Consider the following 13995-nt stretch of genomic DNA (forward strand, 5'->3'; position numbering starts at 1 on the left):
CTTCCCCCAGGGTTTCAGAAGAGCAGGATTTTATACAAGAGAATGGGCTACCATTCCAGTCATTTCAGTCTAGCAAAGATGAACTGTATAGATTGGTTCATTATAAAGCAATCATTTTAATTATCTCACCCTTTTGTGTTGCAAGTAATTTCTTGGTAATGAAATCATTTTGGTGTATATAGTAGAAAACATCCAAGTTGGTAGTCAGAAATGACTATCTGCATTTTATTAATAAATGAGAAAATAGGACTTCTCAGTAATCCATTTCATTAACTGTTTATTTAAAACAGTTTATTGGTTTTACTTGGGGATAAACCATATTTTCTAACTCAGAATTTAAGTACAAATTATGTGGTATGCTCTTGAATTTTATCACAATTGAGCATACATTATAAATCTATACTAGTTCATTCTAAGATCTTTAAAATTCTTTCATTAAATTATATTTGATGTATGACTAGTCACCCAAGAGGTTATATATCTACATGTATATTTTTACATTAAAAGACAGTGTTGATTAAAATTCTTTTTAGAGGAACAATGATGTTAATACATAGATAAAATGGCAAAATGTTTCACTGCAAGGGCTTTGAAATTTTATTTAACAAAACTTTCATGTTTCAAGATCCTGTTGATTCTTCACTGCAAATCATTTTTAAGAATTTATCCTGGCCAGGCGGTGGTGGCGCACACCTGTAATCCCAGCACTCGGGAGGCAGAGGCAGGTGGATCTCTCTGAGTTCGAGGCCAGCCTGGTCTACAAAGTGAGTTCCAGCCTCCAAAGCTACAGAGAGACACCCTGTCTCGAAAAAAAAAAAAAAAACAAAAACAAAAACAAAAACAAAAAAGAATTTATCCTGTGAAAAATGTGGCTCCTTTTTTTTTCAGAGCTGAGGCCCGAACCCAGGGCCTTGTGCTTGCTAGGCAAGCACTCTACCACTGAGCTAAATCCCCAACCTGGTGGCTCCTCTTTATACCACAGCATTTATACTATGTTCCTTTTTAATATATTAAATACATTAAAAAAAAAAAAAAAAGCCTGCCTGGACTCCATGAGGCCCTGTCTCAAGAGCAAAGGAAAGCAGAAAAGCAATGAAGAAAGTCTGCCTCTTAAATCGGGAGCTCAGCTCCCGTTGACTAGTCTGTATCTTCTCTGTGTCATTTGAGCTCATAAACAAGTTAGACTGTAGAATTTGTACCTACAGACAAAAGCCTAGAGGTGTTTATTGAAGTTTATAACTTAACTGTCTAATTTACCCTATACGTACCTTTCCTAGTGTTAACAGTGAAAAGCTAATGTACATGTTAGAAGGGACACATGGAAGATTTGGGGTCTTATTTTCTTCTCCTCCCACCTTGTTTCATTGAGACAGAGTCTTGCTGTGTAGCCCTGGTTAGTCTTGAACTTGTAACAATACTCTTGCCTCAGCCTCCAGAGTGCTGGAATTATAGGAGTAAACCAACTTGCTTTATGCTTTTGAGAGGTAGTGAAGTCGAGTGGGAGAACTTAAGCTTTGGGGTCAAACCTAGGTGTGAATCCTAGCTCTGCCAGTCACATGGACTTCAGATGGCTCCCTGACCTCCCTCTGCTGCAAAAGGAACTGTTGCCTACTTCACTGAGCTGCATGGGAATTAAATGCGATCGTTTTCTCATTTCCTCATCCCCTTTGGTCAAGGGCAATTGGTTTAGTGTGGGCTAAGATCAAAGATGTTCTTGCAGATGATAAAATGCTTTAGCAGAACACACTGTGTTCTAGGACCCAGATAATACCAAGAAAGACAGAAGATGGAAATAATAAACTTAGAAGTCTGTAGCTTGTAAATCCATTTAGCTATTTGTTTGTACTTCACATGGTCATATATAGGATGATGTTAGTAATTTATAAGTGATATTGAACTTGAGACATATAAGCAGTTTACATGATAGGCTGGTAACTAAGCAGACTTAGATTCCTCATCCTAAAGAACAGTTTGAATTTAATTTAACAGACATTTATTTGTGCTTACCCAGCATTTGAGTCTTGAGAGCACAAGGAATGACATGTACTTCAAAAAAGTTCTGGAACGAGAGGAGGCAGTCAGGTTTAAGATAGAATATATGTGTTCATGCATTCTGCTTCTTCCCACGCTGCCAGACCCTTGCATTTATTGATAGCATGTTTAGTAACTCATTAATATATTCCTGGTAAGACTTGTTCATTCAAGTGTTGAGACTGTTTTAAATGATAATTTAAAAATGAAAATGGTGTAACTCATGTTGTAGGTGGAAATTCTAGACCCCCTCAAGCAAGAATTTCCAAATGGGCTCCCTTATCATTTAATTGTGAAATAAACAGCTAGCAATTTGATGGTATTTATGTTTGGGAAGAGAGTAAAAGGAAACCATTTTGGACTTTCCCCATGTAAATTAGGGCCTTCTGAGTAATTAGCAGTTAATAAGTGAATGCTTCCCACAAGTTTAAAAGCCATAGCTAAAATGGGTATATGATTATGTAAATTATTATAGATATAAAACCCTTTTTGTTGTTTGTTTTTTGACACAGAGTCTCTCTACATAGTCCAGGTTGTCCTGGAACTCACAATGTAGATCAGGCTGGCCTTGAACTCACAGAGATCCACCTGCCTCTTCTGAGTGCTGTATTAAAGTAGGTTTTTATCGGACACATTTTTAGTCCAAATCACTGTAAATCAGGAGCCACTTCAGTATAAAGAGGTAGAGTGATCTGCATAGTCCAAGTCAACAGATCCACGAAGTTTCTGATCCACAGTTTCGTCACTCCCTGGGTTCACATAAGGATCAGGCAATGTTTACTTATACTACATTTTACTTGGATTTTTCATTTGAGCATGATGAAGGTTTAAATGTCTACCTCAGACAACACTATCTGATCATGACTTTTGCAACTAGGCATTAATGGGGATTTCAGGACAGTGAAGCATTATTGGTATGTGTTAGACGACTTGATCCTGATCGATTTGTGGAAGTCACAGCAAAGCAGAAGAGGAAAAGACAGACTGAAATGCTTTTCCTTCTCCAAAAAGGCAGCTCAGGTGCCCAGATATCTTTCCCCTCCGGGGGTGCAGGTGTGCTCTTTGAATTCTTTAATCACTCACATAAATTAAAGCTATTCCTTTGCATTTACAAAGCAGCACTCTCCACGTTCATTGCCGGGCAGGAGCCTTGGACTTACTAAGTCTCATTGAAGTCTGATCAACTGTAAGGATGCCATCGGGGCTGGGTGGCACACCTAACCACAGAGAGCAGGAGACTGATAAGAGCTGCAGGTGAGGAAACAGGAAGAGCAATTAGAGAGAGCTTCACGCTTGCTCTGCTCGGCTGGTTGGAATTCCCACAGAGGAGCCTTTCCCTCCTTCTCTGTGGCTCTTTTTAACTCCTACCCTTAGCTCAGATTAAAGAAAACACCAGTGCTTTCTAGTTCCACTTTGTGACCTGCAAAGGGTGGGGTGAACACTTTGTAGTGAGTGAGTGGTTCTTGGAAATTTGGAGACAAGTCCTGACTTCACACAGGCGCTGTCGGTGTGCAGGCAGAGACAGGGCAGAAAGGTGCTCACACACGTGACACTCATGTGCATACATGTGTGCCCCTAGTTTATATGCACCGGACGGCATCACATCCCTCAGATGATTTTGCTTCCCTCAGGTCTTATGTTCTGGGTAACATGGAGATAACTTTCACTTCCGTGGCTGATTGTAAAGTGTTAATGATGAGGCATTTTGTGAAGAGCATGGATGCTTGGACAAGACAAACCTTGATCTGAATCTCAGTTTCTCTTACTGCTAGCTGTGTGATGATCTTGAGCAAATTGCTTTAATTCTTTAAGTCTTGGCTACTCCAACTGTAAGATAGAAGAACACTAATACTTACCATAAGATTGTTGCCAGTATTAAATAAAATAATGCATTCGAACAGTTAGTACGTTATCTGGCACATTGTTCAGTAAGTTGGTAGAGGCTCAAAAATGTAGGTGTTATTTGTAATATAGTAAACTAAGTGTCTGCCTGGATGATAAATGTCAGACAGGTACAACCCCACCCTCGCCAGTCTATTTAAAAAAAAAAAAAAAATCGCCTTTTTTGCCCCAGGATGAAAATACTTTGACTCTAACTACTATAAAAACACTCCCACTGACTTTTAGTCCCTGGAGCTAGGGAGGAGAAGCAGCAGGATTTGCTTCTAAGTAGAAGTTCTTTCATTTCTACTATCAAAACGGGGAGGGCATACTGAATTCTTGTTCTAGCCTTAGGAGCAGGTAAGCCATCAAAGGCCAGAGAGCCCGAGGAAGGAAGGGTTTTGTAAGGTCAGTGTTCCGTGGGTAGCAGAAAGGAGGAATACAGCAGTGGAAACGTGGCTGTGTTTGAATGTTAGTCCGGCTATGGTTTTCTTCTCACTTTAATACTTGATTAGGATGATTAGTATTTCGAGAACAGTGTTAGGATTTGTATTATTTTGCAGCTTTATTCTCAAGAATGGCTTACAAGCATCTTCCTTCTTTTTATCCCTTTTCTGTTTGTCTAATATAGAATTCAGTTACATTGCTCTGTACACTTGATCAAGCCCAAAACAAGTGTAAATTAAGTAACTATTCAAAATTAAGCTATAAAAGGTAGCTCAAAAGGTAAGTACTCAAACCCAGGTCTTTCTAAATTCAATATACTATTACATGGGCACAGAAGCACAATCCCTCATTCCCAACACTTGAGAGGGAGGCAGAGGCAGGCAGAGTAAGAGAAGCTGAGATTCAGATCAAGGTTTGTCTTGTCGCTCTGAGTTCAAGGCCAGCCTAGTCTACACGGTGATTCCAGACCAGCCAAGGCTATATACTGAGATCATATCTCAAAAAAATAAACAAATCAATCTCTTTACCTCTCTATCTCTCTGTCTAGCTATATCTCTCTTTACAAGACTGTGTTTTTGACAAAAACAAATTTCTCTGTGTGGTTTTGGTGCCTGTCCTGGATCTTGCTCTGTAGACCAGGCTGGCCTCAAACTCAGGGAGATCCACCTGGCTCTGCCTCCCAAGTGCTGGGATTAAAGGCGTGTACCACCACTGCCTGGCAATTATTGTTAATATTGTACAAATTAATTGATTTTACTGTGACCTTTCCAGATACATATATACCTCATGCATCGATCATGCCCACCCTCCCTTCTCCACCCCTGTGTCCCACTCACCTTTGATACTTACCTCAGTCCCTCAAAACCCCTTTGATATTTGTCTTTCTATGTCAAACTTATATTGACAAGTTTGTGATTAATTCACACATTTCCTAGTAACAACAAATGCAGGTTGTGTATATCTCATAAGTTCTTGCTGTTTCCCAAGGTTAATGATGTACATCTATAACAACACTGAAATTTTCATGTTCCTTAACCTTTCCCAGTGACTTTTTAAAATTAGAGATCTGAAATTTCTTTAGAATCAGACCATCCATTTCCTGGGATATATTTTGTTCATGCACAGATGGGAGAGGATGGAAGGAAAGAACCTGCAGGAAAGAGGGGCTGACGCTCTTGGTTATTGAAAACAAGAACGGGGGCTGGTGCTGAGAGCTGGTCAGGTCTTTCACCCTTTGGGATCATAGTTCAGTTATGGCCAGCAAGCTGCATCTCTCTTCTATTCCACTCTCCCAGGACAGGGATAACACCTTGACTTACATGCCTTCTCATTGGGATTGGGAGAACTCTGTTGTTTTAATCTCTCCCATTTTCCTTTCTTTTTTCTGATTGCAGCTCAGCGACATGTCCTTACGTACATGGAGGATGCAGTGTGCCAGCTGCTGGAGAACAGGGAGGACATTAGCCAGTATGGCATTGCCCGCTTCTTCACTGAATAGTGAGTACATGATGCTTTGCTAACTGGGCAGGCCCAAAGGAGGTACTTGGAAGCAGGCAGGATACATGAACCAGTGATAATACATAGGCCAGTGGTGGTGACGTGGTAGCAGTGACTCCTGGCTGGGTAGGTAGGCTGAAGGCTGCCCAGCATGAGTAGGAACAAGAACAGCTTTGGCGCAGCTGCTTGGTTCAATGGTGTGTCTAGTGAATAGTCAGGACTGTAGTGATTTCTTGATCCATTAGGTGTGTTTCTTTAGGTTCCCTGTGACTTTTGTTTACCAGTTTTCCCTTTTAAGGTTAATTTATTTTTAAATTTTATGTGTATGCGTGTTTTGTCTACATGTGTATCTGTGTACCATGTGCATGCCTGGTGCCCACAGAGGCCAGAAGAAGGCCTCTGACTCCCTGGAACTGGAATTACGGACGGTTGTGAATCTGGAATCACCATGTAGGTGCTAGGATCAACAGGCCTCTGCTCTTAGTCACTGAGCCAGCCAGCTCTCCAGTCCCATCCCTCTGACAACTTTAACTTTCCCCGTTAGTCACAACACTCACTCTGATCTCGTTTATTTGGTGATCATTTTTGTAGCTGTTCTTTCTTGTGGACTTGCTTTGGATGGTGTACCTGTGCACTTCCTTTTCACAGGATCTTGTACTAACTGCTTAATGGGAATATATTTTTGAAAGGTCATACTTCATTGTAAAGTACCTTGAGTGTTTAAAAGTCAACATGATTACTATTTTGAGAATATTATCAAATGGTTTTTAAGCTAATCACTTTAAAACATTTTAATCTTTATGAAAGGTTATGCTAAAGAAACACAAAACAGTATTATTTTTACTGGTTATTTTTATGTTTATTAGTATTATTACAAATATACCCTGTATATAATTTTTCTGTGTTTTTGGAACATTCCAAGAATGGGGGGAGTTAATCTCTGCCAGCTTCCTTTTAAGGCAATTCAGAACTGAAGTCCATCTTCCTTGAATACAAAAGTGTCTTTTTCCACTATCAGCTCTCCAGAGGCTCTTGGACACCAGACAGCTGTCCTAACAGCCTGACCATCATGGGTTGTAATTAAAGGAATATTTGAGTCTCCCTAACTCTTCTGCTATGATAGAGTTCTCGGAAATAAAATTGATGAAATGTAGATTTCTTTTTTTTTCTTCATTTTTCTCACTTCCTCCCTGCCTCCCTGCCTCCCCCCTCCCCTCTCTCTCCCTCTCTCCCTGTCTCTCTCCCCCCCTCCTTCCCTCCTTCCCTCCATTCCTTCCTTCCTTTCTTTCTCTGTATATGGTACTGTAGATAGAACCTGGTGTCTTACTTATATTAAGTAAGCATGTTACCAATGAACCACTTTCCCAGACTTAAAATCTAGATGTTTTTATCCATTGGGATTTTTAAGTTTGGGGAGGGGGGATAAACAAGTTTCTTGAGAAGAGAGCTAGTCTCTTCACTCGGTCTTCCACAGGAGGACAAAGTAGAGGCAGGGGACTGACTTGTTCTCATGCTGTGGACTGCATGAGAACAAGGTGGGCAGAGAATAAAGCCTGAGATTGCATAGCCATGTTTGCCTTCACAGAACCGATAAGGGTCGAGTTTCTAGGCCATTTAATCTGTATCAGCACTTTGGCAGCTCTTTGCCAAGTGAAATACGACTCTTCTGGGGAAATGCTCTTCCGGCCTTCTTCCATTCACTTGCCCCCATCTCCCTTGAAAGTCTCCCCACTGCTTTGCTGGCTTCTTGTGGATAGGCCTCATTTCCTTCCAGCTTTGTTTTCCCAGCATGGTGTTGTGTGCACTAGCATGTAAGGATGTTGGTAAAAGTGTTGGTAAACATGCCTTGCGTCAGTAACTGCATTCTGAGCTATGGCATACTCGTCCACTACTCTTCCTCCTAATCCTCTTATACTGTTTTCCGAGAGTAAAGCTCTATATTCTTCTCCTTAAGAAATACACAGTGTGTCAAGTACTTCAAAACTGTGCTGGCCTGTGTGAGTGATCCTGAGTTCTAGAGCGCCAGTATGCTGTTAATTCTTGATAGGTTTTAAAGTTGTTTTTTTTTTTTTTTTTTTTAATTTAATCTACTAATACTCTGTTGAAAAAAAATCAAGATTTTTTTTTTTTTTTTTTTTGTCATAATACTGTGAGAAATCTAGTTGCCAAGTGAGCTTTTTCTCGTTCTCAGAAAACTACAATTTCTGTCAGGTAGGTAGACAGCACATATCTGACACTTGTACAACTCTGGCTCAAGGTAATTATTCTGATTATTTTGATATGTGAAAAGTGAATCAGCATCAAAGCTATGAAGACATTTAAGAGAAAAAAAAAAGGACTTAAAGCCCTGGCAGATTGGAAAGTAGACCCAAATGGTGGGAGCTTCTGGCTTTGCTGTGTGAATGTGACTTACTGGAGAAAGTGTTCTCATGCAGTGATTCACGAGGAAAGAGCACCACTCTCTCAAGAGGCTGTTCTCTGTTGGCTAACCTAAGCAGATTTCTGAACACTAGGCTGAAATAGCCTTGTCTTTGAGATGAGTTTAACAAAGCTTTACATACTACCACTAATAATTATGACATAGTGGGCAGTTCTTAAACTTACACTGTGCCTCTCTGTTACAATTCTTTGAACTGGATGTGATTGTTACCCCTGTTTTACTGATGGGGGCTCCTCAATTAAAGCTTCAAAAAAAGCTTCAAGTTAAAAGCTAATAACCGTCAGAGTTAAGAAATCAAGCATTGGGGGGCTGGAGAGATGGCTCAGAGGTTAAGAACACTGGCTCTTCTTCCAGAGGTCCTGAGTTCAATTCCCGGCACCCATATTGTGGCTCACAACCATCTGTAATGAGACCTGGTGCCCTCTTCTGGCCTGCAGGGATACATGCAAACAGGACACTGTATACATAATAAATAAATAAATCTTTAAAAAAGAAAAAAGAGAAATCAAGCATTGTCTGCAATATTCCCAAGTCTCCCGTTCTCTACTGCCTCCAAGCTACTTTCCTGCCTCCTGTTACAGGAAGTCTTCATCATTTATGTTTTTAAACCTCTTATTGTCTGTACAACTCTTGAATTCTCCCTGGGAACTACATCATCCAAGGCTATGCTGTAGCCTTTCTGGTAACCTCATTTCTTTGAAATTTAAGTATCTAGCATTGGCATTCAAGGAGCTCAATTCCAGCTGTCTTTAAATGACAGTAAGTATGACTTTTTGTTGTTGTTTTTCAAGACAGGCTTTCTCTGTGTATCCCTGGCTGTCCTGGAACTCCCTCTGTAGACCAGGCTGGCCTCAAACTCACAGACATCTGACTGCTTTTGTCTCCCTAGTGCTGGGATCAAAGACATGTGCCACTGTTGCCCAGCCAACTTTTGCCAACTTTCTAAAAAGCATGTGAGCTGTACACTCTATCTCACGTCTGTGCTCTTTCACATGGTGAGTGACAGGGGTTTCTCGTAGGTCTTTCTGCTGCTGTGTTCTCTCGCCTGTGATGTCACTCTTGAGAGTTCATGTTTTCAAACAAGTCCATAAGTGAAAGGTCTTGAATGAGGGGTTTGAGAGGAACACTGAGGTAGATTGTTGGGGACATGGAGTTTATCAAAAGAGTTATTAACTCCATAGACAGACAGAGAGCACAGCAGGGGTTCTGAGGAGAGTCCAGACTCCACCATCAGAGACAGAGCACGGCAGGGGCTCTGAGGAGAGTCCAGACTCCACCATCAGAGACAGAGCACGGCAGGGGCTCTGAGAAGGGTGGTCAGGGCCCACGGGGCAGAAGTGGGCGTCTCTTCTTTCACCTTTCTGAAGGTGGTTGGCTTTACAGCACAAGCCTGTAGCCTGGTTCTCTGATCCCCATGCAGGATGCAGGGAAATGGATGGGAACAGAATGTGTAACAACCAGTACTCCCTTTGATGTAAGCTCATTTCCCCAGGTGTGAGATTTTGGCACCTGGAGTCTTTTAGGGACTCAGAGATCATTGTCTGAGGAGGGTGCCTTGTGGGAATCTGTGGGAGGGAAGGGCTGAGTGTACTGTGGCCTGATCAGCAGCTGGATTCTAACATTACATTCTCAGGGTGGGTATCCCAGCAAATCTTAATAAACTGTAAAACAGTGGCTGCCCAGCACCATTTGTGGCTCTGAGGCTGAGCCCTCGAGAGCTTGAAAGCAGGAAGGTGCACCCCAAAGGGTCTTCTTCTGTGCTGTGTGCAATGTCTACCTCTGGATGTTGTCCTCTAAACAGGAAGGGCGAAAGGAATTCATATGGCGATGTTTCTCTAAGAATAGACCAGGTCAGCCCTGGGTTATGCTCTCTGAAGACATGTGTCCAAGGAAATGAGGTGAGGTGGCTGTGACTTAGAGACCGCAGCAGTGTGACCAGGTTCTTGTGGTAAGGATAAAATGAGAACCGTCACTTTTAAGACATTGGAAATAATGAGGAGAGAAAAAAACAGACTGAAATTTGAGAATTGCTATCAGGATTAGGGACCATTCCTCCATGGTTAATTGATAGTTACAGCTCTGCGGCATCAGAGAGCCTGACCTCCACATCCTAATATGGAAAAGAGCAACACTCTGTGGTCTTGGTCATTGGGCCAGAAGGTCTTTTTGTTTCACTTTGTTTTGTTTGTTATTATGGTCATTTTCAGTTTTTATCAAATTTAGATTGTGATTGGTTTGGTTGCAAGGGAAAGAAGTACATAGACTACCTTCATTGATAGTTTATTAATTTTTTTAGATTTATTTATTTATTTTTTATGTGAATGGGTGTTTTGTCTGCATGTATGTATATACTGTATATGTGCCTGGTGCCTGCAGAGGTCACAGAAGGACACTGGATCCCCTAGAACAGGAACTGTAGATGGTTGTGAGCCACCTTGTGGGTGCTGCTGCTGGAAGAACCCAGGTCCACTGCAGGAGCAACAAATGCTCTCCACTGCTGAGCCATCTCTCCAGCTCTGAGAGAGGTTTATCTTAAAGATAAAATCACAAGTCAGCATTTACTTAAATACCCATTTTATTTCATTTTTCCCCCAAAACCAGCTAGGCAAACTCCAAACTCTGCATCTCCATGTCTAATGTCAAAACGCTCTCTATCTCCAACTCCATTTAGCGTTGTTGGCTGCAACACATTTCTTTCTCTTGGACTGGTTCCATTCCCTGTTAGCAGCTCTCCTCGGCAGGTGTCCCACAACTCTGGCATCTCTAACATCGTGGGTTCTCCAAGGCAATCCAGACTTCAGCTTCACAGCTTCACACAACATCCTCTCTACTAGGCCTCCATTCAGGGACACCCCTGACACATGCCTGCCCTCAGTGGCTTTATTCCGTCACTCCTTTCTTCTATCCTTAACTCTAAAGTCAGAACCACGTGTTGGAAGCTGCCAAATCTGCTGCTTGCTGGGGCTGGAACATGGCCCCCTTGTTGAATTACATCTTCACCAGCTTTCTGTCCTTCACTGCCTAAGCTTGGCTGTAGACCAGACTGGCCTTGAACTCACAGAGATCTGCCTGCCTCTGCCTCCTGAGTGCTGGGATTACAGGCGTGTGCCACCACGTCTGGCTCATTACATTTCTGTTTATCCCTTGGACACAGAATTTAACTCTATTCCACTTCCTGGTGCTCTTTTTCTCCTCAGAATTTTCATTTTGTCGTTTACCCTGCTCAGATTGCTCCTTTTCGTTATATATCTTCATCAGAGTTACCACTAGTAACCTCACGACAGAGTCTATACTAGGCTGTTTTGAGATTGCTTTTGCCAATGGAATTAATCCAAAATTCTTCACTTTAGCCTCAGGCAGACTCTTTGAATAAGGGCAAAAGGCGGCCACTTTCTTCACCAAAATATCACAAGAATGATCTCTGGGCAACAGACTAAATTTCGTCTCCTCTGTAACATCTTGAGTGAGTCCCCCATGGTTCAAATAACTCTTAGCACCTCTGTCTTCCATGCTCCTGCTAGTAGGACCATTAAGCAGTGCGTAAAGCATTCCACTACTTTCCAAACCCCAAGTACCAAAGTCTAAATTCCTCCAGTCACAAGAGGCCTGCCACAGCAATACTCTAGTCCCTGGTAACAACTTCTGTCTTAGTTGGGGTTTTTATTGCTGTGAAAATACACCATGACCACAGCAACTCTTAACAAAGAAAATAATTAATTGGGGTGGCGGCTTACAGTTTCCAAGGTTCAGTCTGTTATCATCATGACAGGGAGCATGGAGGCGTGCAGGCAGATATGGTGCTGATGTAGTACTGGAGTAGCTGAAAGTCTTACATCTTGCAGGCAACAGAAGTCAAACTGTCTGTCACACTGAGAGAAGCTGGAGCAAAAGAGACTGCAAAGCCTGTCACAACAGTGACACACTTCCTCCAGCAAGATCACACCCACTCCAACAAAGCCACGCCTCCTAATAGTGCCACTCCCTATGAGATTATGGGGGAAATTACATTCAAACCACCACAGTCTATATCAGGAAAAAGACAAGGTGCATACCCTTATGGACAGCATGTTTTAACTGATGATGGTAAGAGCTGTAATTGGTGAACACGGTGTGCTAAGCAGTGTGCTCACACACTCTGTCATTTAATTTCCTCATACTTATGAGGGAGGGTATCAATATTATTCTCATTTCACACATTTGGAAATTCAGATACATAAAAGTAACATTCTGAAGGATATACAGCTGACAACTGTAATGAGATAAATAACAAGAAAGTAACCAGGGTAATATGATTTATAGGATGCCTTGAAGACTCTTGGAAGAGAAGACACTGAGAACTATCTCATCAAGAGTCAATAACATAGTTCACAGGGTAACTCCCCTTCTCTTTGTCTTCCTTGATTACCTGCTCTGCCTGTGCCAGGAAAGATAATTTTATTTTAGTTTTTGTGCTTCTGTGTTCTTGGCAATGGCTGTTCAGGGAACAAGCCAAGGCCCATGCACTAATGGGCTGGCTGTCTTAACAAAGGGTGGTGGCCTCCCCCGTGCCTTACTCACATTTGATAAGTAATAAAGCAGTCAAAGAAATTATTTGTGTTATCTTTCATGTAGTATAAATGTGGAAGTGGGAGATTTTCTTTATCAGATTTTAAGACATGAACAACAATTTCATTCTAAGACATAGTAAGCACCAGAATTCAATTGGGAAGTTGAATGCTTTTTTGGATTACTGTCATAAAAGTTGCAGCATCAAATTCCTTCTTTATTGTCCTGATTAGACTAAATCCATGAAATGTGAATCTTATTAATTCACTCACTCATAGAGGGAAAAAAAATCCTAGTAGTACATATTCATAAACCCCTGAATATATCATTGTAATAAAAACAATCCATGGTTAGAAGTACAGAATGCAAGGGCTGGAGAGCACTTACTGCTCTTGCAGAGGGCCTGGGCCCAGTTCCCAGCCACCACATAGCAGCTCACAACTATCTGTAACAGCAGTCCATTGGTACCTAACTCCTTCTTTGGGCCTCCATGGGCACTGCCAGGCACCATACACATGACGTAATAAACATGGATTGTTTCTTCTTTTATAAGACAAGTACTCCAAGACCTATGAACAGTCTAGAAAAATCAGGGCAAAAACTTACATTTCTAAAATTGTCTGATTTTTCAGACATACCCAGCATCTCCCATGTAAGTGATGCTGTTTTGATTTGTCCTGTGCCTGTGGTAGCAGAGGCACAGAGACCTGGGCAACAGGAAACACATCAGAGACTTGCAGCTCATGGCTTTGAATCAGGATGGACTTCAGACATCTCTGGGCCATTTCTGCCCCATGATTTCTCCACTTATTGTTGTTAAATTAAGTCAAAATGTGGTGTGGTGAAGTAATGGTGACTAATCCTATTATAGGCTTCTTCAAAAGGGGTAGTGCTTCTTCCAAGAGCCAGCCCCCTCCTGCCTTTTTTCCGTAGTTCAGTTCTTAGCTAGAGTTGACACATTGTAACTGAAAATTGCCCATTTCTCATTGTCAGCAGATGGATTCTCAGAGACTCAGAATTGCTAGTAATAGATTTTGTCTTCAGTTAAAGCAATGCAGTCACTTCTGTTAAAGTGCCATTTGTGAACTCCAGGGGCTTGTGGTTCTTCTCTGGTGTGCTGTAGCAGAAACACTCCAGTGAGTTACGTGTCACAA

At 41.6% G+C, this 13995-nt stretch overlaps 1 protein-coding gene across 3 annotated transcripts in view; it reads left to right on the forward strand.

Moving 5' to 3' along the window:
- Positions 1 to 13995, forward strand: part of C4H11orf49 (chromosome 4 C11orf49 homolog) — a 163529-nt gene that overhangs the window by 26173 nt on the left and 123361 nt on the right. For all 3 annotated transcript variants that reach the window (XM_036185254.1, XM_036185255.1, XM_036185253.1), the window contains exon 2: positions 5754 to 5856. In XM_036185254.1, coding sequence (XP_036041147.1) covers positions 5754 to 5856 — 103 coding nt within the window. The remainder of the gene's footprint in view (positions 1 to 5753; positions 5857 to 13995) is intronic.

Source organism: Onychomys torridus, chromosome 4 (genome assembly GCF_903995425.1).
Source record: "Onychomys torridus chromosome 4, mOncTor1.1, whole genome shotgun sequence".
NCBI classification, from domain to species: domain Eukaryota; kingdom Metazoa; phylum Chordata; class Mammalia; order Rodentia; family Cricetidae; genus Onychomys; species Onychomys torridus.